Source organism: Pteronotus mesoamericanus, unplaced genomic scaffold, assembly GCF_021234165.1.
Source record: "Pteronotus mesoamericanus isolate MK-2021 breed Mesoamerican mustached bat unplaced genomic scaffold, CSHL_Meso_final contig_100, whole genome shotgun sequence".
In the NCBI taxonomy this organism is placed as follows: domain Eukaryota; kingdom Metazoa; phylum Chordata; class Mammalia; order Chiroptera; family Mormoopidae; genus Pteronotus; species Pteronotus mesoamericanus.
This window is the reverse complement of record NW_026554999.1, coordinates 1041154-1067647: the sequence shown is the minus strand read 5'-3', so window position 1 is coordinate 1067647 and position 26494 is coordinate 1041154. Positions and strand designations below refer to the sequence as shown.

Below are 26494 nucleotides of genomic sequence, written 5' to 3'. Positions count from 1 at the left end.
TTATTTGCCAAAGTCACAACCTAGTATAAAAGTGGAGGAAATGTCAGGTCTGAGAAAAAAGTGTTGAAATAGGCTGATGATATTTACTTTATCTTTTATGCAGCAAACTTGTATGATTGCAAAAAGCTACAGAAGGGCTTCATAAGTAATAGCATGATAGCTTTATCAATTTCCAAATCTCTGGTATTGTCAGGAAGCCAAAACTTTCTTTTATGTTGTTATATAGTAATGAAAAGTAATAAATGATCAAGATTTTTACTTATCATAAGACTTTATTCTCATAACTCATTTATTTGAAATATCATTGGTAATTTGATATACAGGAATTTATTCACTCTATTTTCCAACCTGAGGATAAAACGGACTTTAAATGTATTGTGGATTCTTTGGAAAATAGAAAGCAAAATATTTTTTTAAGATGACACATTAAATACAGATGCATGGATAAAATAGTTCTTAATGTCAAAGATAAGAGCTAGCTCTCTGATTCTTGACCATAAGTATAACCATTCAAATAAAATTTTTTCAAATGTGCTGGCTTACCTAAAATTCTATGCTGCTAGGGAATAACCCTTTGACACCAGCTACATTTATTATCTAAACTCCTCTTCATTAGCTTGCTTGCTTTCTTTTATCTTTCCTCTTCTTCCTTCCTCCCTCCCTTCCTTCCTTCTTTTCCTTTTCCTTTATTTTTCTTTTTCTTTTTTTAATTTCCCTCTTGTTAGAATTATCTCAATGGTGGAAGTTATAGGAAGACAAAATTTTACCTTGCTATGTGGAATAGCTTTTTTGTAGTCTGAACATTTAAAGATAGAATGGAGGATCACTAGTTACCAATGTTCTATAGTGTAAATTCTGTTCATTTTCACCATTACATTTAACTTATAAATTTATGTGAAGTCCTTAATAAAATTTGTAGAGTTCAGCTCTTGAAAAACTATTTTGTGACTGACTTCTTCAATAGGGAAGTATATCTTCAGTATCAGGGGTATTGACTGATCAGTAATACTTATCCTGTTATGAATAAGTTTTTATTCTATGATTGGATATTTTACAGAACACCATTAATACCTCTGGAGTTTTTACAATGAAATTTAAATTTATCCTTTAATTTATATATATTTTTTCAAAAACACGTTTTGCTAAGTTAATTAAGTACATCTCTAATAATTTGTAGTTTTAGAATGTTCAAAGTATGTTGTTAGTGATTGTTACCTCTAATATGAGAATGTAGGGTATTTTTTTATTTGAGTAACCATTAACTACGCAATAATTTCAATGGTTAATACTGTGGGAAACTTTCTATCTTTATAAAAAACATTTATTTAACATTAATGTAAAAGAACATGAAGGATAGTTATAACGTTAAGGAGATTTCAGTTTTGGCATTTCGTCTTAATTGATGGAGTGCTGATATTTGGCAATAGTTGAACTGAACTATATAGGAGATATTAATGATTGCATGAATTACTGTGTACCAAGAAAAGGTCATGGATGTTATTCTGTTTTTAGGTAATTTTTTAATATCTGATTCTGAACATATTTCATTGTTGTTTCTGATTATTTGTCTTTATAGACTCTTATAGTTGCCTGGATCAAAGCAAATCTAAATGTGTACATTTCCCGAGAACTTTGGGATGACTTACTCTCAGTCTTGTCATCACTAACCTATTGGGAAGAGTTAGCCACCGAATGGTCACTGACTATGGAGACACTAACTAAAGTTTTAGCTAGAAATTTATATAGTTTGGATCTCAGTGATTTACCATTGGATAAGCTGAGTGAACAGAAGCAAAAAAAGCACAAAGGGAAAGGTAAGTTGTTCACAGAGATGCTCCATATAAATTTGTTTAAGTAATTTGGACTCAGAAGAACAAGCCAGAGAGAGGGCTGAGGTTAAAAATAATGTTTTCTGTTCATTACTTCCTCCTTCATTTATCCTGAAAGGTTAAAAATTTTCAACAATAAAACATGTAGGTACCTTGTAATTTATTTTGAAGAACCTTAAAATCAGTAGTAATTTTGATATGAGACAGTGTCCTGTACATATCTAGCTAAAGTTAAATCAATACTTCAGAATCTTAAATATTTTATTTTTAACAGTTAACCAAAATGAAAATTTATAAAACACTCCCCCTTTAATCATACACAAATTTTTGGCTGGAACTTAGTGATTTTATGTTACTCTGTTTAAAAAGAATTTTTTGAAAATTATTTTGAAAACATTTTCTTAGTTTTAACTAAAGACAAACATTTTCTAGATTTGGACTGTGTATCTTTCTAATGTTAAAAATGGATAGAGGGACAGTAATGGTGATTATATCATTAATACAAGTTTTAATTAATGGATAAGTATGTGACCAACCCATTTTTTTCCTAGACTGTTTATTTCCAAAGTGGCAGTTGGCAAGTAGAGATATAGTAACTTTTCACCACTGGATGACTTTAGGTTAGCTCATTTCTTACTCTTTTTGCTTGATCAAAATGTTTCATTTCTATTACAAATCAAGTGGGTAGCAGAAGATTTATAATACTTTATTGATGGTGTATTTTATAAACTCTGTCAATTTTGGAATATGATTTTTACAGAAAATGAAGTTTAACAAAATGTTATAGTACACAAACATTTTATCTTGTTATTTTATAATACATTATTAGTAAATCTAAGAATCTGAGGTGAGGTCGTACACGTAATTTGAGGAGATTATTACTCAGGGGATAGTACACTAAGATTGCAAATCTACCTTTCTAGGAGTTGGACATGAATTTCAGAAAGTTTCAGTTGACAAGTCATTTTCTAGAGGATGGAGTCGTGATCAGCCTGGCCAAGCTCCAATGAGACAGAGAAGTGCAACAACCACTGGTTCCCCAGGAACCGAAAAGGCAAGGAGTATAGTTCGGCAAAAAACTGTTGGTATGTACTCTTTAAAATCATGAGACTTGTACAGGGCAATCCATTTATAGTCCTTAGTAACAATGTATATAAATGCAGTTTTCGTATCAGTTGATTTTTATTGCTAAATGAAACACTTCTATAGCAAAACCTTTTTTTCAATAGTACTCAGAGTCCAGTGACATGCTGTGTTATTCCTTTGTGGTATTAAGATTTATCTTACATTATTGCTTTTGTATAGTTTATTTTATTGTAGATATCAATAATTTTCAACTGTTACTTTACAGAGTTGACTTAGAACTGATTCATTTTCCAGAACATATGCATTAATTGGTATAGTTTCTAACTAAATGAATATACTTGCAAACATGGAAAACTTTCAGTGCTACAATTATATATTTAGATTGGCTTCACAGACTTCCAGCAAGGAATATATGCTTCCTACTTGAGGCTGAGGTGGAATCTATTGCTAGGTCCTTGCTGCTTTTAACAGACATGGAAGAATTTCTATAGCCTTCGGAATAGCAACAAAGGAACCATGATGGGAAGGATTTCTGGATGTAGGATCACTCAGCATACTGTCGACTTAGCTACCATTTTATTCCTTTTCCTCTCTGAGGTTTTAACTTGGTCTGAATTGTAGTAAAAAGAGTATTATAATGAAAAGCAGAAGGGCTTTGTCCTAATCTCTTTTTTCACTCTCCTTCATTACTAAATAGCTAGATAACCTTGGACAATTTACTGAATTTCCTAGACTTTACTTACTTCATCTGCATAGTGCCTGAAACAAAATTGCTTCAAATTACTTAAGGCTTTGCAATCTATGATTCTGTGGAAGGAGAATTTTCTGTGGGAGTGTATCTATATTTAATGGTAATCAGTGAAAAACACTATTAATTTAAAACCACTGTGTAAGGATATGTCATCTCAAAAATAATGGGTTCTGAATTGTTAAGAATTACATTCTAATGGGAGAAACAAAACTAGAAAGATAATAGGGAAATTAAAGATTTAAAAGACTTAAAAAGCATGGTTAGTTTTGAATCCTTCAAAAGAATTATCTTTCCACAGCTATCTACTTCCTATAAAATAAGCATAGAATTATAATGATTATATATGTCAGGCAGAAAGAAAAATGATACAAGGAAAAAGTATTGATGGATTAAAATAAATATAATATTTAGAAATTTCTGTATAGAATAACTTTTAAATTCTTAGATGATTACTTTGAAATAACTTTCTTCGTTTTATATTAATATCACATATATAGAAAAATATTTGTGTTTTGGTTAGGAAGGAATTGTTCTTTTTTATTTTTGTTTTTTAGAGAGAGGGGAAGGGAGGGAGAAAGAGAGGGAGAGAAACGTTGATGTTGGAGAAACATTGGTTGGTTGCCTCTCTTATGTGCCCCGACCTAAGACCAAACCCGCAACCCAGGTATGCAACCTGAGCAGAATTGAACAGGCAACCTTGCACTTTGTGAGACAGCACTCAGCCAACTGAGCCATACCGGTCAGGGCTAAAATTGTTCAAGTTTAAAGTTTTACTTTGTTTTACTTAATTAAAACTTGAATCTCTTTAAAGTTCCTTATATATTTTCTATAGAAGTGATTTATGTTTAGTGTGGAAAGTAAAGTTTAAACATATTCTTTTGCTGTCTGGTAAGAAATAATCATTGTTAACGTGTTGGTATATTTATAATTTTTTAAAAATATGCTATATAAATGTGTAGAATATTCCTCTTTAAATCATAGCTGACTCTGGTACCTATGTTAAAAGAATTTTGTCTGGCTTGTTCATTGAACAAACATATCAAATAAAAAGTTAAAGCATTAAAAATTTTGTTTAAAAAGGTACCTACCTGTTAAAGGTAGAAAGCACTAAAAGAATCAGCAGATTAAATTAGGAAATTCTTTGGATATATATTTTCTTAAATTTTTAAAAATTAATATTTTGTGTTCCTAATGAACTTAAATATTTAAGCTATGTTAAAGTATATACATTTTAGTTTTCCCTTGTCACTACTCCTCACCCTCTGAGTTCACCTCATTAGAGACAATAACTATTTTCAGTTCTTTGAGCATGCTTCTAAAGATACTTTATACATGCAGCCATGTATAAAGCATAATATACGCATTGTTGTGAACCATGGCTTTTTGACGTTCAAACAAAAAATATTTTTTAAGTACTCACTATGTATACACTGTTCTAAGTATTGAGGCTATAGGTAGAAACAAAGCCAATTACCTACCCTGAAGCTGGCAATTATACTGTTCAAGGGAGACATATTATAAATAGATAAACCCGTAAATGTGTCAAGAAGCTAGTAGGTGTTATGAAGAAAAGTGAAGCAGAGTAAGGGACAAAACAGTATAGGATGAGAAAATGGGACTATTTTAGATAGGGAAGTCAGGGAAGCCCTGTCTAATCGTATGATTTAAGGTCAGAGACCTGAATAAAGTGAGAGCAGATATCTAGAGGGAGAGTGTTCCAGGCAGAAGAAAAGGTATAAAAGCCCTGGAGCAGGTGTGTACTTGGGCATTTGGAGAAGAATAAGGAGGCAAGAGTGGCTGGAGTGTGGAATAAGAAAGGGGGAGTGCTAGCAGGTGAAGTCAAACTATAATGATGTATTTTAAAGATTATTGCATATCAGAAACTGTTGAACTTCTTACATCAGATTTCTTTACATGGAAATACCATAATTTAACTTGTATCCTGAAGATGGACATTTAGTTAATTTCTGGTTTTGTGCTGTTAAAAATAGTACAGAATACAGTTATGTTTACTTCTGCACCCTGTACAGATATGCAGATATATCTGTATGTTTAATCTGTAGGATTGCCCTTAATACACTATATGCCTATTAAAATGGCTAAAATCGAAAACACTGACAACACCAAATGGTGATAAGGTTGTGTAACAATGGAAACACTCAATGATAGTGGGAATGCAGAATGGTACAGCTGCTTTGGAAGACAGTTTGGTAGTTTTTTTTTAAACTAATAATCATATTCTTTATCCACATAATCACACAAATATTTGTAGTAACATTATTCATAATTGCCAAAACTTGGAAGCACCAACATGTTCTTCAGTAGGTGAGTAAATTAACAAATTGAGGTACACCCACGCACGGAACATTATTCAGCAACATAAAGAAATAACTGTTACATCATGAAAAAATATGGGGGAGCTCCAGATACATATTGCCAAGTGAAGGAAGCCAATCTGAAATGGCTACTATGATTTCAACTTTATGACATTATGGAAGAGGGAAAACTAAGAAGAAGGTCACTGGTTACCAGGGATGGGGGGTGTGGTAGGAGGGTGGGGAGTAGGGCAAAGAGGAAGGATGAATATGTGGGGAGCATAGAGGGTTTTTAGAGGATGAAACTATTCTGTATGATACCGTAATGGGTTATACATGTAATTATACATTTGTCAAAAACCCATGGAATATACAACACAAGGAGTGATCCCTAATATAAACTATGGACTTTTGTTAATAATGCTGTATCAGTATTAGCTCAGCAGTTGCAACAAATGTACCATACTGATTAATTCAAGATGTTAATATTTGGGGAAACTAGTGTTGAGGGGGTATGGAGATAAGAGGATGTATAAGAACTCCTTTGTACTTGCCACTCAATTTTTCTGCTTAAAAAAAAATTAAAGTATATTAGTTTAAAAAATATTATGATATATTAGGAACACAAAGCACTGGTAATTTAGATATTTGAAGTAATCACAGATTTACCTTTGAAAATTTTATTTTTTAAAGTATATTATTCTCTATTCCTTACTTTTATGACCCTGAATTGGGAAAAATAAATCACATTGATATTTCTGACTTTAATTTATATTTCTCTTTTATGCAGTAATCCTTTTAATAACAAAAACTAATCCATCATTAAAACGATCGTATTTTTTACAATGATTAGATTACCCAATAGAGTGATAAAATATTGAATATGTAACTTACAAAAACTAATTTAACTTTAAACAGCTTTGTTTCTACAGGTAGTCTAAACTAATGTAAGCACTGGGTGTCCTGAATTCATGAGGATACTAGTATAGTCTATGGTAAAGTTTACAGAATAGTGATTTTGTTATATTCCAAGACTTATTGCTTGCTTTCTGGAGTTTTCAGATGGAATTCTGCTAAAAGAATTTATCTTTCAATTAAAGGCAACTTGTCTTCATTTAAAAATTACTGAACATTGCATAATCCTTTACCCCTCAGATTACTCAGGATGGCCTTAGTAAGAAATTTTCTGTTATTAATAATGGAGTTTAAAGTATAATTTAAAAAAGTTTTTAGACAGCATATTTAAAGTTTTGCTATGCCAACAAATACTACAGGAGATACAGTAAGTAAATTTAGGACTTACTATAGAATATATTCAGGGAACCAATGTAACATGTCTGCAGTTAGGATTTAGAACCTGGTATTCAACACGTGGAACAAGTATATCGCTGCTTCTGTTCTCAGGTTTTTCCTCTTAGTTCATGTTCATTATAGTATTGCACCTAAATTTGAGGACTTACAGGTGTATTTCTGTCTGTGGACACACCTGTATGCATGTTCTTAATTTTACTTAATTATAAATTAGAAACATGTAACATTTTGGAAGCGAGAAGAGGCCAGAGTTGCCCTCCTTCTATTTATTTTGTGTGTTCATGTGCTTTTAGTGATCCACCACATTTGCTATCCATAAATTTCTTATGCTACATGGAAACTCTGGAGTGAAGGTTACAGTTTTGATACTGTGTGGGTCCAAAATGAATTTATATTGAGTGCATCTATTTTTCTTTTCTATATGCTTTTTTATGGGGTGAAGGAAAGATAAGAATCCTTCAAAAATTGGCATGATTATAGGTTTGAAGTTTTGTTTTGCTGTTTCATGTTATATTTTCAATACTGCCCTTTCATCTGTATAAAAACATACTGCAGATTTAAGATCCCTGAGGTATGTGATTTAGGAATTTATGCAGCAATAGAATGTTAGTGACTTAACTAACTTAACTTTGGCCCAGGCTTTAGATTACTGCATCTCAAAAAATTCCAGTAATTCCAGTTAATTCATTCTAATATTTCTATAGTGGGGGTTGCAGATCTTTGAGGTGCTTGACAGATTTCCAGCTATTGATAAAGACCTGTAGTATAGTAACAAAGAGAGGGGTCAATTTTTAAATAATTCATTCCAAATCATAACACTAACTTACACCACTGCAATTATGGAAGGAATTCAAAGGGAAATACCCAATCTCTTCAAGTTGGTGGTGGCAAAGAAGGAATTATCTTCAAGGAATTGAAAGGAAACACAAGGAAAAATAGCAGAAGAAAACTTGTACATAATTCACTTGTGGGTTTGAAAATTGGATTCAATTTAGTTTTAAAAGAAATATTTCTAAAAATCACATTTGATTATAATTGTAGTTGCTTATGTGTGTCTTTGCTGTAATGACTTTACTGAGTGATTATCTCAAAATCAACAGAACATATATTTCAAATTGGATTATAATGTTATTGGTCACTTTTACAAAAAGAAGCTAACAGGAAAATATGAGTAGGGCCAGATTCTAACATTTTGTATATGTGTTCAATTTTAAAATAAACTTATTTTTATTATATTATATAACAAGCCATGCACTGAAGACAAATTGTTGCCATTGTTTTACTATATTCCCACCTTCCATGTTTTGCTCCACATAACTTTATCTAAAAACTGCTCTTAAGGAATTCTTTATTTTGCCAACATAAATAAAGATTTTAAATAATCTATAATTATCCTTTTTCGGAGTTTATAAACTCCAACATACCTTTAGTTTTTGGTTAATATTTTTATGGTTTTTTTCCTCTATATGTTCACAACTAAAACTTTTGTTTTTGAAATGATTAATCTGGGCTGCTCAAATACAGAGAGTCCTTCAGTAAAGATTTATTAAGCTCTTATGTGCCAAGCACTTAGGGATATAAAGATAAGAGGATATAGTTTTTGCATTTGAAAAGCTGGGAGGCTGGCATAGAAAACACAATCTACTAAAAAGAGATTGTAAGCTTTGTAAAAGCAGGAATTATTTGATTTGTTCATTGGTGTATTGATAATACTAATTTAGTTATGTGGGAGAGTGAGAAAAGACAGATGAGCTGACACTTTGAGTATGAAGGGGGAAACAAGACCAAATATATTATGAACTCAAAAAGCCATGCTGTTGTGAAAGAGCATGAAATTTTAAGGGAACAGTGTAAAATTCTGTGTGGCAGCAGAATGGGAGAACAGTTGGAGATGAAGTTTCCAGTGGTTATTGCAGCCAAGTTGCAAAGGTCTTATGTGACAGGCCAAGAGATTTTGGCATCACAGAGCAAGTGTTTCTTTCTTTCTTTTTTATTTTATTATATTTATTGATTTTAGGGAGAGAGAGACATCCATTTGTTGTTGCACCTATGTATTTATGCATTCTTTGCTTGCTTCCTGTATGTGCTCTGACTGGAGATCTAACTTGCAACCTTGGCCTATCAGGGCAACCTCTAATCAACTGAGCTAATTAGCCAGGGCCCAGGTGTTTCTTATAATAAGTAAAACCCAAATTTTAAATTAATATTAACATTTAAATATTTTTTATCATGTCTCTATTATACTGTATGTTAGTGACATTATTTTTTTAAGTCCCCTATACACAGCAGTACACATAACTATTTATTCAAGAATTCCTAAACTAACAATTTAAGTTAAAAAATGTTTAGGAACAAACTTGACTATTAATTAGGTCTAAGTGTATTAAAATTTGTCTTTAATTTTGTGAACTGTTCACTCTTCTTTTAAGACATTACCAAATAAAACTCCAAATGCAGTTTTTAAAAAGTAATCCATCCCTGGCTTGTGTGGCTCAGTGGATTGAGTGCCGTCCTGTGAACCAAAAGGATCCCAGTCAGAGCACATGCCTGGGTTCCAGGCCAGGTCCCCCAGTGGGTGTGGCATGAGAGGCAACCACACATTGATGTTTCTCTCCCTTTCTTTCTCCCTCCCTTTCCCTCTCTCTAAAAATAAATAAAATCCTTTTTTTAAAAAATCCCATTTTTCAGTTTTTACCTTTAAAAACTTAATCTTCAAAGTTTCTATATAATATGCTTAAGTTTTTGAAGAAGCACCAACCTAAACATATTCACAGTAAACTGATTCTTCATACTGGTTGCAAATTCTGTTTTCTATAAACGTTTCTATTTAAATTTTAAAAATTATATTGACTTTCATATAAATAAGAGATACTGATTTGGTTAAGTATTCTCCTACCAGGAACAAATACTAACCATAAGATTCAATCACTTAGATTGTGAATTACATAAAATTTTCTTAAAAAGACCTGAGAGTGATCTTGACACTTTTTTAGGGAGAAGTATGAGAATAAGAATTATTTTTCTTAGAATTCAGCTTCATTAAGAAAAATAGCTCAGAATTGTCTCAGATGGCTCAGAGAAATGCCCAAATATGGTACCAGAATTTTCTTTGAACTAATAATATTGAGTCTTTTCACTCTTTCTCTTGAATGAACTTTTCAACCCTTGGTTTTGAGAACATAGGGCTTGTTAAAATGTATGCTGTTTTTTAATGCTGTATCATGTAACTGCTAATAATAGAAAGCATTGTCCTGCTTTACACCAGAATATTTACATTAGAAATGTCATATATATTCTCTGATTTCTTTTTTTACAGCTTGCCAGTATTTGCCGTGCTGAAATGTTTTAATTTAAAATTTCCTTCCTTTGTATCTTTTAGTTTTCTCTGTTGCTGCTTTTTCTGTGACACAAGCCTTTCATTATAGTCACTCTTCTTTTTCCCTTCCCCACTTCTTTCTTTTCCTTTTTTTAAAGCCATGAGAAGCCGATCCATTGGTGAATGTGCTCTGCCATCGGCCTATATACGCAGTGCTAAAAGTGCTCCTGTTCTGATCCATACTTCCAAACCCTTCTTGCCTGATATTGTTCTCACTCCCCTTTCTGATGAGCTTTCAGGTAGTGCCACCTCTGCTAATTTCTGCACCACCTTTTTCACTTTTTAATCCTTCTTTCAAATTTTGCTTAATCAAATATACTCTTCAAAGTTAATTTCTTCGGGGGAGGTGTGGGAAACTTGGAAAGTGGTTGAGAAATCAACATTTGAGTTATTTGAACTCTAATGCTATCTTTACAGTTCATTCTGGAAGTGCTAAGTTTAGTGCTGTGCCAATGTCCAATATTTTTGGTTGTAATTGGCCAATTTCCTTCTGTTTATGTTTGATTTTTTTTTTCTTCTCCCATGGCTAAAAGACGTACTAGTATATATTTATGTCATTATAGATGTTGTACAAAAGGTGACTTGGAAGATAAGAGTCAGAGCTTTGACTTTTAATTTCCCATTGTTTTCACTAACAAATAATATGGTAAACATTGAATAATGCTTTCTCCATCATCTGTAGTAAAGGAAATGAGCAAGAGGAGCAAGTATGTAATCTAAAAGTTGTTTAATATAAATTACTGTATTTATATTAGATCATAATAGTATGTAAAATTCTAAGAACTCATCTTTTTTATCCTCACCCAAAAATGTTTTTTCCATTACTTATGTAGAGAGAGGAAGGGATAGAGAGAAACATCGATGTGAGAGAGAAGCATCAATTTTTTGTCTCCCTTATGCACCTGGACAGGAATTGAACCCACAACCTAGGCATATACTCAAATCCAGAATCAAACCCACAATCTTTTAGTTTACAGTTCTCCAACCAGCTGAGCCACACCAGTCAGGGCAGGAACTCTCTCTTTTTTTTTTTTTTTTTTTTTAATTGTTGTTCAATTACAGTTGTCCCCATTTTCCCCCCATTACTCTCCCCTGCCCTGCCCACCCCCTAGACTCACTCATTTTTTAAACCAAATAAAGAAAGCATTCTGTGAAGCCTCAATTTCTAAGAGACCTCAAAACCTGCTCAGCCTTAGTTCTGCCTGAGGTTCTTGATCTCGAGTACTGGAATGGTATCTTTAATAACGTTTAATTAACACACAATAAAATGTATAGATCCTGGGTTCAGTTTAATTAGAATTATGCACACCTTTATTAACATCACCACAAACAAAATATAGAAAGCTTTCTTTACCCCTAAAACTCTCAGTGCCACTTCCCATCAGTGCCCCCTGGCACACAAGCCACTTTTTAATTCTTATCACCATAGATTAGTTTTTTTTAAAAAAATTGTATGAATAAAATCTTATAGTGTCTTTTAGACAGAAGCAAACTCTCATTGAATGTAGTTACTATGCAAATGAGTTATCTCAAAAAAAGTTGCTTGTATATTCTTGGGTACTTTCTTAATTAGGAGTACATTGCCACATATGGTAAGGTTGTTGATTTGTGTGTATGTGTTCTTTAAACATCCTGTGTACCTTTCAGTTCCTAATGGACTATATGGGCTTATGTGAGAGAAGGTGCATTTTTATTAATACATTATTTCAGGTGAAGTCCTTTCCACCATCCCCAATTCCATTAAAATCAGAGATATCTCTGAAACTAAGACTTAAATACATGTAGACACACAGACGCTCTTGTGTTTGGTATTGTTTGAAAGTACTGTAAATTAAAAAAACTTCATACAAGGGGAGACCCAAAAAAACCGGAATTATCTTCTAGAGGGTGGGCCCCCTGTAACAGTACAGGCTTACCCCGCTATATGGGTGTTCTAGGAACCCATCTGTATCCGTGTACCCGCTGGCATTGTTGTGAGAGTCTGCACTCTGCTTCAGTGAATTGTTTTGAAGACTCTTTCATCTTTCAGTGTGTTTGCCCATTTCATGATGGGTGATTTATGAGTGCACTTGCCCATACTCTGCTGAATACTGAGTAGTTTCGGCATGCCAAAAATGGCATGACCCCCATACCCCACCCTCGCTATTCACCCGATACCACCTTGAACGACTTTTTTTTTTATTTTCCTGGATGAAAAAAGTCCCCAGAGGGAAATATTTGCCAGAGTGGAAGAGCTGAAACAAAAAAATGGCAGTAGTAGTAAAAGGCGTCAAAAGTGACGAGTTCAAAAACTGCTTTGAGCTGTGGAAAAACATCTCTATAAGGATCTTGCATCAAAATGGAGAGTACTTTGAAGGTGACTGAAGTTTAAACATGTGAGAATAAATACACAATCTTTCATAAATAAATTCTGGGTTTTTTGAGTCCTCTTGCATTGGCTTTTTTAAAAATGAGAAAATAAAATATTCAGTTATTGTGTGATGTGATATATTTGTGTTGTCTAGTTCAGGATACCTTGATTTGGGAGGGTTACTTTAGCATATTCTTTATGATATTTTTGAGAGATGTTCAATATTGTTTTTGAACCCAAAATATAATTAATTAGAAATAATGAATCATTATGAATGAATGCATTTTATGATGAACTTGGCATTTGTGCAGTTTTATTAATGACAATAATAAAATAGAAAATTTGACCTCAGATCTAAACCTAGATGCTTAATAAGGATGATGACAAATGAATATGTTTTACACAGTAAAATTAGGCTACCTGAATAATTTAAGCTATTGGTGCAAAAAGTGGTAAGATTGGAAACTATATAAATGAAGTAACATGAATTTTAATAATATGGAAGAAAAATATTTCTGTTACATGTGATACTTAACTATGAGTAAATAATTTGATTACTTTGTCTCTTCAGTGCTACATGGAAGCACTATACCTTTCCATATCAGTAGCGCTGGTTTTGGTTGTTTATATCAGATTATAATTTAGTTAACTAAATTGGCAAACCAATGTTTCTGTTCTTATAACTAAATTAGATATAGTTAAAAGAAATTCCCATTTTGTTTTAAAAGTCTCTTAGATATATTTTTTGTGTCAATTTTTTTATTAATACACTTCCAGCATTTAATGCAAACCATTTTGACATGTTTATAAAAATTAAAATGAGGTTTGAGCACTAATTCTTAAATGTTTGTTTGGATTAAATATTCTACTGTCTTAAAACTGTCAGGAAGATTATTTTTCTCAGTATCGTATGGGCTTTACAAAATTTGTCTGCAGCTTGTGTAATTTGTCAAATGTGCACATTAACTGCTAAAATATTATTAAAATGCTCAAATAAAAGTAAGGTTGTTCCCTTTAAAATGTTCTAAAGTAATTCCGTAACCAGGATAAGTTCCTGTTTCAGAATTCTTGCATTGCCGTCAATACATAATTCAGAGAGATCACCTTTTTATGATTTGATGAGGAGGTATTTTTATGAAGAATGAAAGGAATTTTATAAATGGCAGCTTTATTTTATTTCCCCTATTTGAGGTAAAATGTCTTCTGTGATAGATAAAAAGATTTAAATAATAGTGAAACACGAGTCACAAATCAAAAGAAACTTTATATCTGATTGTCAAAATAATGTTAATTTTAGGAAATATTGGTTATATGGAAAAGTATAGGAAAAAAATACATAATTCTCCAAACCAATGTTTTTTTATTGATAACTTGAAAAATGTTCATCTCCAGTTTTTTGTGCATGTGTTTATATAAAGTATAAAAGCATGATTAGACTTTGAAGATTATTTTTCTCTTAATACTTAAAAGAGATAAGGAATAAAAAGTAGCAGCAAAACTCTCTACTGAGAACTGACTCGTAAAGGAATTCAGCATTTTCAAAGCTGATGTATAAATTGAGAACACTTTCTAGGAGATGTTAACAGATGTATAAAGGGTTAAAGATTCCTATTGTACATTAATACATTAAAGGCCCCCAAAAGTCCTGTTAAAAAAATGTTTAATTCAGTATTTCTCAAACTTATTTAATCATAGAGAACTTTTCCACACATACTGACATCCTATATTACTAAGGTTTCAGAGGGAACAAATTTGGAAGGTATTGAACTAACCATAATTTTAAATATTAGCTTTATGAAAATTGAACAGGGTTAATCTAACATAAGCTCACACAGAAGAAATGTGAATTATTGGATTTTTTAAATCTATGGTTCTTGGAGGCAAATTGAAGCCTTAGAGTATGCTTCTTTAGGTGTTAGGTGCAGTGAGTGGGAGGGGATTGGAAGAGGAAGAGAAAGGAGTTGTACGAACAGACTTTTTAAATTTTTGATCCTCACCTGAGGACATTTTTTCATTGCTGAGATAGAGAGGGAAAGGGAAGTGGGGGGGGGGGAGGGAAGTGGGGGGGGGCAGGGGAGAGAGACCAGTGTGAGAAAGAAGCATTCATAGGTTGCATTCCTGTATCAGGGATGGAACCCACATCTTGGGTTTGTGCCCTGACCTGGAATCAGACCTGCGACCTTTTAGCCTACAGAACAGTGCTCCAACCAACAGAGCCAAACTGGCCAGGGTTGAACAGATTTTTTAAAATAGTGCTAAATTTAAAGAAAATCACAATCTTAGAGCCTTCCAAGGTCTGAGTAAAATTTACTTTAGAATAGTTTAATGTACAGAGACAATAAGGAAAGTGAAATGCATAAAGGAAAAAAAAGTTGTGTGTTTTTTTTTTTATCTTTCTCTTATATGATCAGGCTTAATTGAACCCATAATAAAATATTTCCTGAATTCATCAATCAGGAGTTGAGATGTCTGTAACGACTTCACGGGAAAAAAAAAAAAAGACAAATTACTCTTGGATTCTTATGGGGGTACAAGGAAACTCCTTTTAATTCCTTTCTCTTTTAGCATACTAAGATTTTAAAAATGGACCATCAGTTTTCAAAATACCCTATTTTTGTCTACCACTTTTCCCCTTTTCCTCCAGGTATTCTATGTTAGATTTCCATTCTACCTGCTTTGTTTTGAGTGTATTGCTATGTGTTACAGCTTTATATAGACTAAACTAGTTGAACAGTTGAATATTCTTGAAGAGGTTTTTTTTTTATCCTCACCCGAGGACATTTTTTCATTGCTCTTTAGTGAGAGAGGAAGAAAGGAAGGGAGAGACACGATAATGCCAGAGAAGCATCAATTGGTTGCCTCCTGTGCACGCAGACTGGGGATCGAACCCACAAGCTTTCAGTTACCAGACAATTCTCCAACTGACTGGGCCAGGGCCTTGAAGAGTTTAGGCTCTGGAGACTAGTTCAAGGGGATGGCACTGTGTCAGTGACATTGATTCTTAACATCAAACTCATCTGTAGCTGAAAAATATTTTTTTCCAGGCTCTTTGCCTGAGGTTTTGATATTCTATGTCGGGGGTTGCACAAGGATCTGACATTTTTTAAAGCTTTACTAGCTTACTAGTGTCTGGGCAAAGCACATTCTCCCTGTCCTTTCTCTAATACTTTTGTAGATTCTACTTCTACACATATGATACCCTTAACAGTCTTTAATTTTCCTGATAAATAGATTAGACAAGCTAGAAATCCCAATAATTGTTCTCATGCAAATTAGCTTTTACTATCAAAAATAACACTGAATGAAAGAAGGGATGCAAAAGAACATAAATATGTTGGACAATTGACTGTTTATACTTTTGCAACTATTTCTTACTGTTTTCTAATCAAGTACTTTGGGTTTCTCACCCTGAAATTGTTTGCAGACCTACTTTCAGTTTTCAAAACTGCTACTTTGTCATATTTGTTACTGTTAAGAGTCTAGTTCATCTAGGCCTACATAGACTGCTAATGTCAACAGTGTTTCATTATTTGAAGTGAGTTCTGTAGAGCAAAATATTTTGATCTTTCTACTTCTATTTTCTGAGTATTAGGAGAAAGAAGATGGTATCTGTTACAGCCCATCAAGTTCCTAAATTCTGCCTGAGCAGGAAGAGAATTTTTCATCTCTAATCAAACAAACAGGCCCTTCTTTATACAAACAAAAAACTGTTTCATCATCAATATGTAATAGTAATTTTTTATAGCTTTTCTACTTATAATATGCTGGTTCAAGCACAATTCTAAGTTAAAACGTTTTTGCTGAAATAATTTGTTAATTTTTCAAAAAGTACATTTCAAGAAAAATCTGAAGCTAATATAAATATGTCAGTGTATAACATGTTCATAAACAAATTAAACAGTATAATTTTCTTATCTTAAAAGATGATGAGCGGCCATTTGTCTGTTTCCAGAATTTGAGTCAGCAGAAAACTATTAGAAGGATAAAAATACACGATAGTTTAGTGGTTTAAATTTTAGTGGTCTAAAATTAAAATTACACTGGTTTGTTGCTTTTTAGTCTCTTTGTATGATTTAATGATGTAGGTACTGCTTTGAATTACCTACAAATTGAACATAATAGTCTTAAAAAGATGTAGAGGTTTTACTAGGCTCTATTAGTAGTTAAAATGGAAACATAGATGCTCTGTAGTTCTTACAGAGAACTACAGTGTACCTGGAAGGTACATTGCCATTGTTGGTGAGACAGGTAAAAATTGCATAAAGGACATTGTCGTCTCCTTTAGGCAATTCCAGGGGAAAAAAAAAATCAAAGTTTCTTCAATTTTAATATACTAATATAAATGATTTTATGAATTCAGGAGCTGTAAAAATATGTATTGTTACTGAAAGCAATTATGATTGACCAATAATAGAATTTAACTTTGGCAAAAGGGATTTTGGCACTTGATCCTGTACCTTGTTTTAGAAATTATTAAAATTTTCTAGTGGTATGTTAGTATTTTAACTTAAGAAGTTTTTTTTCCCTGAAGAATTAACTTGATAATTTATTAATTAGTGACTACTAATTTTTATTACAAAAGACAGTTTTCCTTTACCCCTGTTTGTTATATAGCTCCTACTATGTGACAGGGGCTATTTTAAGCAATCGGGATATTATGATGTTAATACAAACCAAATTCTAGTGGAAAGAATCTTTTTTTACATATTAGAAGCTAATATAACACTTTAATCTACAGCTAATCTTTGGAAATAACAAAAGTTTTCTTTGAAACAGAATATTCAGAAAAAAACTTTTTAATTCAGGAAACTTTAATGTTAACCATTAAGGAAATTCAGAGATAAAACTGGCATTTTTATACTTTATAGGCATTTCTATACTTTATAGGCTATAGGAAGCATTTTCTCAAAGTTCAAAAGTATTTTTTAGTTTGTTAAAAATTTTTTTTTTCTTGTTTTGCTCATTCAGTGGTTACTGACACTTTAGGTTAAAATAATTTAGTTTAGAGCCTGCTGTTTTTCAAGGTAAAATACAAACAGCACAATTACATTATTGTGAAGGCCATTATTGTTTTAACCTGACACCACCATTATTTTCAGCAATCCAATACAAACTTCACCAGTTGTTTTCTTCTGGATAATTTACACATTTTGTATTTGACTAAATTTTTTATTTTTGTTTGTTTTTTAATCCTCCCCCCAGGCCATGCTCAGTGATTTTAGAGACAGAAGGGAGGGAGGGACAGAGAAGTAGAGAACCACCGATGTGAGAGAGAAACATCAGTCAGTTGCCTCCTGCATGCACCCCAACCGGGGTTGGAACTCACAGCCTAGGCATGTGCCCTGACCAGGAATTGAACCCTCGACTGCTTGATTTACAGGACAACACTCCACCCAACTGAGCCACATCAGCCAGGGCTTGACTAAGTTTTGATTTCTAAGATTTTTATCTTTATGGTGGTATCTCACTGTGTGGCTTTAATAATACACTTTTTACCAATTTAAAAAATAAAGAATTATTTCATAAATATATGACATTATTTGAGAGATTAAGAACGTGGACTAATTTTTGCCTTAGTTCATATCCCAGCTCTTTACTTTCTAACTGAGTAACCCTCTGGCTAGTCACTTAAATAGTTTCTTCATCTATGAAATGGGGATAGTAACACCTACTTCCCAGGGTTGTTAGAAGGATTAAATGAGTTAATATATGTAAGATTCTTAGAATACTGCCTAGCATACAGAAAAGTCTATATGGTTTAGCTATTATTTGGGGTTTTATTTTTTCCCTCCTTACCAAAGTTCTTTAAATTTAAGGCTTATTAGAGTCAGTTATGCAAGTGCTGGAATTGGTTTCCTGTCAGCAACTATTTTTTCTTTGATTTTATGCAATTATTATTTTCATATGCTCATGTAAGAACTATATTTAAAGCTTAAAACTTTCAAAAAGTTTTTTTGTTTAAACTTAAATTCTTTAATACTACATTATTGACAGAAAAATACTGATTTTTTAACAAATATCTTAAACTGGCATAAAAGTTTTAGATATTCATTTGTGGATAACAAAAAATGAGGGAAAAAATTTAGACTAAAATAATGGTTAAATTTTCTAATGAAAGGTGAAGACTGGGTTTAGAAAGAAATTTTTAAAAACAACTTCACAGTACTTTTTACTGGCTTTAGAGTGGAAAAATTATGAAATATAAATAAAGGAAACTAAAAATTAAAAGTACTTTTAACCCGAAGTGTATTTGCTAGTCTCATAATATTAGATTTTAATAAGGCATACAATATTGATTTTGAAGTTAGAGTTGATAAAATAAAAACTACAAAATTCTTAAGAATTTTTACAGAAAGTTATATAGTATTTGTCATAAACCTTGCTGAGTCCTATTAGAATATTTTGTCGAAAGAATATTTTATGCATGCTGAATATAATCTCTGTCTTCTATGCAGAGGTTCTTATGATCAATTATGGGAGTTAAACCAAACCAAAATACTTATAGTTATCAAGGTATGCAAATATGCATTAGTTATCTCCTGCAATAATAAATGAGTATAAATGCATAAATATGGAGATTCTAAGATGTTTTACTTCTCATGTACAAGAATTTCTAAGTGGAGGGCATGAAGAAGAAAGCCTGCATCATTTAAAGTAGTATATTCTCAACTTAATAACAAAACAAATTTAGCTGATATTGTGTATTTACCTATATAGGGAGTCTAAATGTGTATCATCAGGAATCTAGTGGAGTCTTAGCATAACACAAATTTCTCTTGATCTGGATTTGGTATAAAGTAGTTTTTGGGGGACCTCATGCAAAAAGGATAATATGAATGGAATATCAGAAATACCAGTCCCCTTTCATCCATAGGATGAATTCTTAGGATATTGTGAATTACTGTTCCCACTTTGAAAATGAGGAAACTGGTCTCAGAGTCCAGAGTAAGAAAACCTAAGCACTAGACCTAGCACCATCAATAAATTACTTTGTGATCTTGGACAAGATCTGTCTTACTCTGTATCTAAGTCATCTCATTTTGATTGTTCGGTTATAGTTCTGTTACTCATAACCTTTGTGTTACAAGCCTAATGAGTAGCAACATCTGACTTTTCGACGTCCTTTTTTTAATTTTTCTGGCTTCTGAAAAAAAATTTTTTTTCCAGTTATTTCTAGGTTACGTAAAGGCCATGATGGATTCAAAGATACTGTATTTTCTAACATTTCTAATTTGTATGTATCTGTTAAATAGTATTTCATTTTGTGTTTTTTTATTTCATAAATGTATTTTGAGGATTTACCATATACTTAGTACCTCAGTCAGCAAAAACAATGTAATGACAAAGAACACGAAACCTGCTTCTCAATCTATGATTATAAATTTGAGAAAATAACTTTACCTCATTGGGCCTCAATTTCCTCCCTAAGAGAGTTAAAGTAGACAATCAGTAATGTCCACTTTTATTCTAAAATCTGTGATTTTTAAAAAGAGTAGTAAGAAGACATAGGTAAAGTTTTTATGGTTTGATGGTTGTTTAATGGAAAGGGCCAGTGATAGGGAGGGAAGGTATCTTCCCAGTAAATTAAATGGTGTTTTAATACTGTCTTGGTTTTATTTGTTATGGGTGAATAGATGTTACTACCATAATAAAATTAAATACACCTCACAGAACAGATACTTTCCTGACAGAGAATTTTAGGAGGGTGGAGATTTTCATTTGCATTATGTGATCAGACAGGCAAGATTTGAAGAAAAGGTGGTGCCTCTTTCCTGACAAGGAAGAAAATGGGTGTTTATGAGACCCTATAAGATTTTACAATGGTTTATTTAGATCAACTTTCTATGTTAAGATCTAATTTTCCTGCTTGGAACTTAAATAAGTCGGAAAAATTGAACAGCAGTTTGAATTGCTTGATTTATTGGCACAGCTCTATATTTAACTGCACTTCCAAATGTTTCATCACCTCACTTTCTCTTTCTCTGCATGTTAACATTTTAAAGTGTATTCTGGTAGTTTGCTAATTCATTGACACTACATGCTGTATTGGCTTGTGCCCATCATTATTTAAAGACAGATCTGTATTTTTAATAGATTTTCTTTCATTGAGCTTACAAAAAAAAAATCTCAGAATTTTTTATTTTTAAGCATATGATTAGGGTGTGGTTGAAAGTAATACTTATTTTTCATATTCATATTGTTCTGCTCTACATAATTTTTCTTTTTACAGATATTGATGATACTCAAATACTTCCCCGCTCAACTAGAGTCAGACATTTTTCACAAAGTGAAGACACTGGGAGTGAAGTTTTTGGTGCTTTGAATGAGGAGCAGCCATTGCCTCGAAGTAGCAGCACTTCTGACATCTTGGAACCATTCACTGTTGAACGAGCCAAAGGTGCAGTTCCTGTCATTGACAGTTCATCCCGTCATGCGCCAAGCTTGCAGAGTTCCACAGAGGCTTCGTCAATAACTAGATCCACTGAAAGCCACATCACTGATACTCATAGTAGAGAGTCTTCTCTGGAAGTTGGTGATAGCATATATGACCATCTTTGTCACTTAATAGATCCAGTAGAACTTGCAGATTCAGCTTTTGAACAAATCCAGTACATTGACCTTGAAGGAGATGACGATCTTCTTTCCTCCCTGAAAGAATATTTTAAGGAAAACCAGGAAAATCACAGTAAAAATGAGTTAGGTAAAGAAGCAGCTTCTCAGGAAGTGATTATTGCAGTAAATAGGGATGAAAGATCATCCTTAGATAAATTAGAATACTTAGATCAGGAAAATAAATTAGAAAGCATCTCCTCTTTTGTTGGGACTCCTGAAAACATACAGTTTCAAAAAGAACAGAACTCATCTGTCTTCATGAGTAATAGTGCATCTAACCAATTAGATAGTTTTATGAGAACAAAAACTTCTGAAAAATCTAAGCAACTGAACAGTGATAAACAGTCATCGGAACCTAGTTCAGGTAGCTCTTGTGATAAAGAAAAGAGGAAATATCTGTATAGGCAAGCAGCCACAGAATTAGATGCCTGTGTAGATATAACACTAGTTGAAAAGGTTAAGGGTGTGCAAATTAATGAAAAAAAAACTGTTCCACACATTATGCATGCCAAGAAAACCACACTGAAGGCACCTGTTAACCGTAGAATGCCTCACGTTACAAACTCTAGCAAGCTTTCTCCAACCAAAAGGAGCTTGTCTGAAACAGTAACTCACAGAGCCAAAATCATGAAAATTGCTACCAAAAAACGAAATAGTGTTCATGTAACTTTTAGACCATCTACTGAATCAGTTCAGTTTTATAATCCTCTGGAAAACAAAGAGGCTCCATGGAAGATGAGACTGCGGAAGCTCAGTGGTTTTAGTAGTAGCAATAGCAGCACCAGCAACCCCCCTACCAGCTCAAATAGTGTTCCAGAGCTAGTAAAACCTGGTGTGTACAGACCTCTAGATACAATTAATACAACATCAGTAAGTAGTAAAACAGTTAAGGAATCTACAGAGGTTCCCACCGTATTACAAAAGGAAGAAATCGCAAGTAATCATTTGGGTAGTCGTAGTACGCTTAGATCATCAAGTCATGAGGCAGGATTACCGCAGGGCTCCCTGGGTGGCGTTTATAAAACTGTTGTACATGCTCTTTCAAAGCCGAAGGCAAATGTTTCCCCACAGAGGCAGAACAGAATGCCACCAGAGGCGCCACTGAGGGATCTGTACAGTCATGTAATGGGCTATTTTGGAAGGAAAGCTGCAGGTGAGCACTAACAATGTGCAGAGCGCAAAAGGAGAAAGACAGCACCAGTTTGGCTTAATGCAACTGAAGCAAGCTATAAGCAATCAAAAAGCTTTGGGATGGTCACTGCTTTCTCTCTGTTTGGTTATGCATGCGCCTTTTCCCAGCTATATTTTTCCCAGCATAAAATGTTTATTTAAATTACTAATTTCCCTTATAAGGCATTTAGTTAAACCTCTTTGCTGCTGAACAGATAAGAAAGAGGAAGATACAGGAAAATTTTAATTACTTTTCAAAGGCTATCTAAATCAGATATTTTTCTGAGTGTATACTACATGAGCCTTGAAATTGTTTTCTGAGGAGTTGGAATACTGCCCCCCCATGGTTTATATTTAAAAGGGCACTAGCTATATCATTGAACTCATTATTTTTACTGCTGATTTATTTAGTTTTATCTTTTTTCTTGGTAGAATGTTACTTTGACATTATGTAACATAATGGGAATCAAAGTCCTACAATCAGCACCAGCATTTTTAGTTAACTGTAATGAAGAGGAAATTATTTCTCAAATCTCAAAAACTGGATGTAGTTGCTTTTCATTTAAGCGATTTACAAATAAGCTATAGACTTTTTAGGTCCGATTCATTTGTATAGAATGCAAGTTATGTCCCTGAAACACTTATCATTACTTTCTCTTTTCTGAGATTTTAGATGTGCATAAAGGTTTCATGATAGCCAACCCTGATTTAAAAATGGAACCTCTATGGACAGATTACAAAAAGCAACATTATAACAACTTTTATCTTGATTCAAATTTAAAATAACTTTACAGTTATATAAAATTAATTTTCAGCAGTAAGGTAGGTTTTGATTTTATTTGTTTAACATGGTTTTGTTAGCATGATTAACAGACTGCTGTATAATGAATGCATCTTGCATTGAGCCATTAATGCCACTTGAGGGCAGTATTTGAAAGCTTAGCAAAGCCTGGCCAGTCATATAAAGATAATGGTATTTCACAACAAGCTCCTGTTCTATGTATTTTCTTAACCTGAAATGCTTTGTAGTTAATTAGGAATATAAACAGTGCGGATTTTCTTTTCATTGCAGAGAAATCAACTTTTTAACAGCATAATAGTGAAATAAATACCTTATTTCCTATAAATTAATTTCCCAAGTTGAACACTTTCTTGGTAATGTAAATCATAATGTAGTTCATTAAAAAAATAAAGGTAATTATTTTGGGTTTTTCTTTTTACAGAAAATTCTTTGTGAAAATCTCTTTTATTAAAGCAATAAAATTAGGTTTTGTAGAGAATAGAAACATTTCAAAATCATAGAATTTTTATTTATAAATATCTAAACTTAAACTCATTTATATCCCACTGAGATTTGCATAGATTGAAGGGATGTATTTCTTGCAAATATTCTTTCAGGAAAAATGGAATTATAAATTAAACTAACTAGAAACATAGAGATGGAAAGAAAGATAAATATACCAGTTTCTTTATAGGCAATATTAACCTAACTCCAACTAGTGCTTATCTATAAGCTTTCTTGCTGTTTAAGGTTATATTGAAGATTGACTAACATCTGCTTAGTTAAATGAAGTAAATATCAATTTACTAATTCTTAAAATTAAATCTAAAAGGGAAGAAATTATAAATGCATGTTTGGCAAATAATTGATATGGCATAGGTAATTTGTTTTGGGTTGTTCTTGTTTGTTTCAAATTTAGAAAATAAAGTTAAGTCTTTCCTCACTATATATAGTTATTTATTTATTTTTAGTCAATAAAGAGGACATGAGCCCAAAACTGCCTCCTCTTAATAGTGATATTGGCAGCAGCAATGCTAATGTTCCTGATCTGATGGATGAGTTTATAGCAGAACGACTTCGAAGTGGTAATACCTCAGTAAGTGTTGTTATATTTTATTTGGTTTTAGAGAGGAGGTTAGAGACACTAAAAGATATATACCTATCTACATCCATATATAAGATATATGTGGAAATTTTTATTCAAAACAACTTTCCCCCCAAATTTAACCCTTTTTAATTAAAATTGTAAAGTATATTTTAATGTTTTTATTCAAAGACATAAAACAAGCAAGCTTATCATTTTGACCAGAGTAAAAGATTAGAATACCTGTTTGCTCCAGTATTTAGATATAAACCACTGCTTTCTTAGTCCTCCCTCTGTGTTTCATCTTGCTCATAGGTTATCCTGATGTCTGATGCCGGCCCTTAGCAGGAAAAATAACAATGGAGGCCTTCTGGCCAAACTCCTGTAATTTTGATAGTATAAATTTTTTTTACTCATTGTAGAGAACTTTGAAATAGATTTTAAAGTTATTTTTATTTTGTGTATTTGAATGAAGGCAAAATGAAAATAGAAGCACTTATATCCCTAATAATGCTTAATTGTTAAGGAAAGATAAATATAGGTGGAATTACTTCTTAGAGTGGTCATATTCCATTTGGGTTTCAGCTTGTCTTTAATGAAAGTCTGTAGGTCCATTACATTTCTTGCCCTGTTTTTCATTTTTGTTTTTTTTTTTTTCTTGAGGGGGGGGAAATTATAGAATCATTATAGAATGACATCTTGGCCATCATTCTCCCCCTCTTTACTATCTCTTCGTACTGCTTCTTTCTCCTTTTTCCTTTTGCTCTTTATACTATCAAAACTTAAAATCACTTTATGGATCCTTTTGAGGCTTACGAATCTCAGGCCAGCACCATCTGATATTTAGGTCTTTTTTTAGGCCAACCAACAGCAGTAGTTCAGGCTCCCAACTTCATACAGCTAACATAGATTGTTCAATTAGTTTATTTTCCCCCTTCTACTCCAGGACCCGTATCTCAATATTTATTGTGGTAATTGCTTGGAAATTAAAGGTTTCAGATGTTTAATGGGAATTTAAAAACTTTTTTTAAATGGTGAATGTTTCTTGAATTTTTAGACTATGACAAGAAGAGGAAGTAGTCCAGGCAGCCTCGAAATTCCCAAAGACCTCCCTGATATTCTAAACAAGCAGAACCAAATGCGCCCTATTGATGATCCAGGTGTACCCTCAGAATGGACTTCTCCTGCCAGTGCAGGGAGCAGCGATCTTATCAGCTCAGATAGTCACTCAGATTCTTTCAGTGCTTTCCAATATGATGGCCGAAAATTTGACAGCAAGTATCTTTTTCTATATGAGCATTATGTTTTCTTTTGTTGTTGATTGTTTTTTGTTCTAGATTGACTTATGGATCACATGACTCACCTTCCTCTCCAATGTTACTTAGACAAGGGGTTTCCACGTACTTTGATTTCATTTTTTAAGTGAAATTCTAAAGGAAGTTTAGAGAATCACTTTGAGTTGAGGCAACTTTATTTTGCCAAACTAAAGGCATTTTAAAAAGCAAAGTTAAACTGTCCTTTCATAAAATGGATTATATTTTAAGACCAAAAATGTAGAAGGGAAAAAAAATTAGGGTGGACTTGATACTGGAATAAAAGACAGACAGTCATGCTTATGAGTTGACACTATTTCATGCTCTCATATTTGGAAGCTACGGTCTCGTTACATTCAGTGCTTCAATATATTCAGTACAATTATGTTCAATGCTTCAGTATCCAAAACATTTCTTGAGTAATTGCTTCATGTTAAAATGACATCAATGATGTTTTTTGGTACTGTATCACTACCACATAGCTTTTCTGCTATAATTCTGTATTGCACTTGGCA

General features: G+C 32.7%; 1 protein-coding gene across 3 annotated transcripts in view; it reads left to right on the top strand.

The window, feature by feature from the left end:
* The window catches only part of RALGAPA1 (Ral GTPase activating protein catalytic subunit alpha 1), a 260435-nt gene that overhangs the window by 97259 nt on the left and 136682 nt on the right, over window positions 1-26494 (top strand). Inside the window, exons 15-20 of one of the 3 annotated variants that reach the window (XM_054588037.1) lie at window positions 1577-1814; window positions 2753-2914; window positions 10767-10907; window positions 21249-21416; window positions 24554-24678; window positions 25724-25940. In XM_054588037.1, the coding sequence (XP_054444012.1) occupies window positions 1577-1814; window positions 2753-2914; window positions 10767-10907; window positions 21249-21416; window positions 24554-24678; window positions 25724-25940 (1051 nt within the window). Of the gene's footprint in view, window positions 1-1576; window positions 1815-2752; window positions 2915-10766; window positions 10908-21248; window positions 22785-24553; window positions 24679-25723; window positions 25941-26494 lie in introns of all 3 variants that reach the window. The other 2 variants (XM_054587963.1, XM_054588112.1) reach the window with 2 other exon arrangements.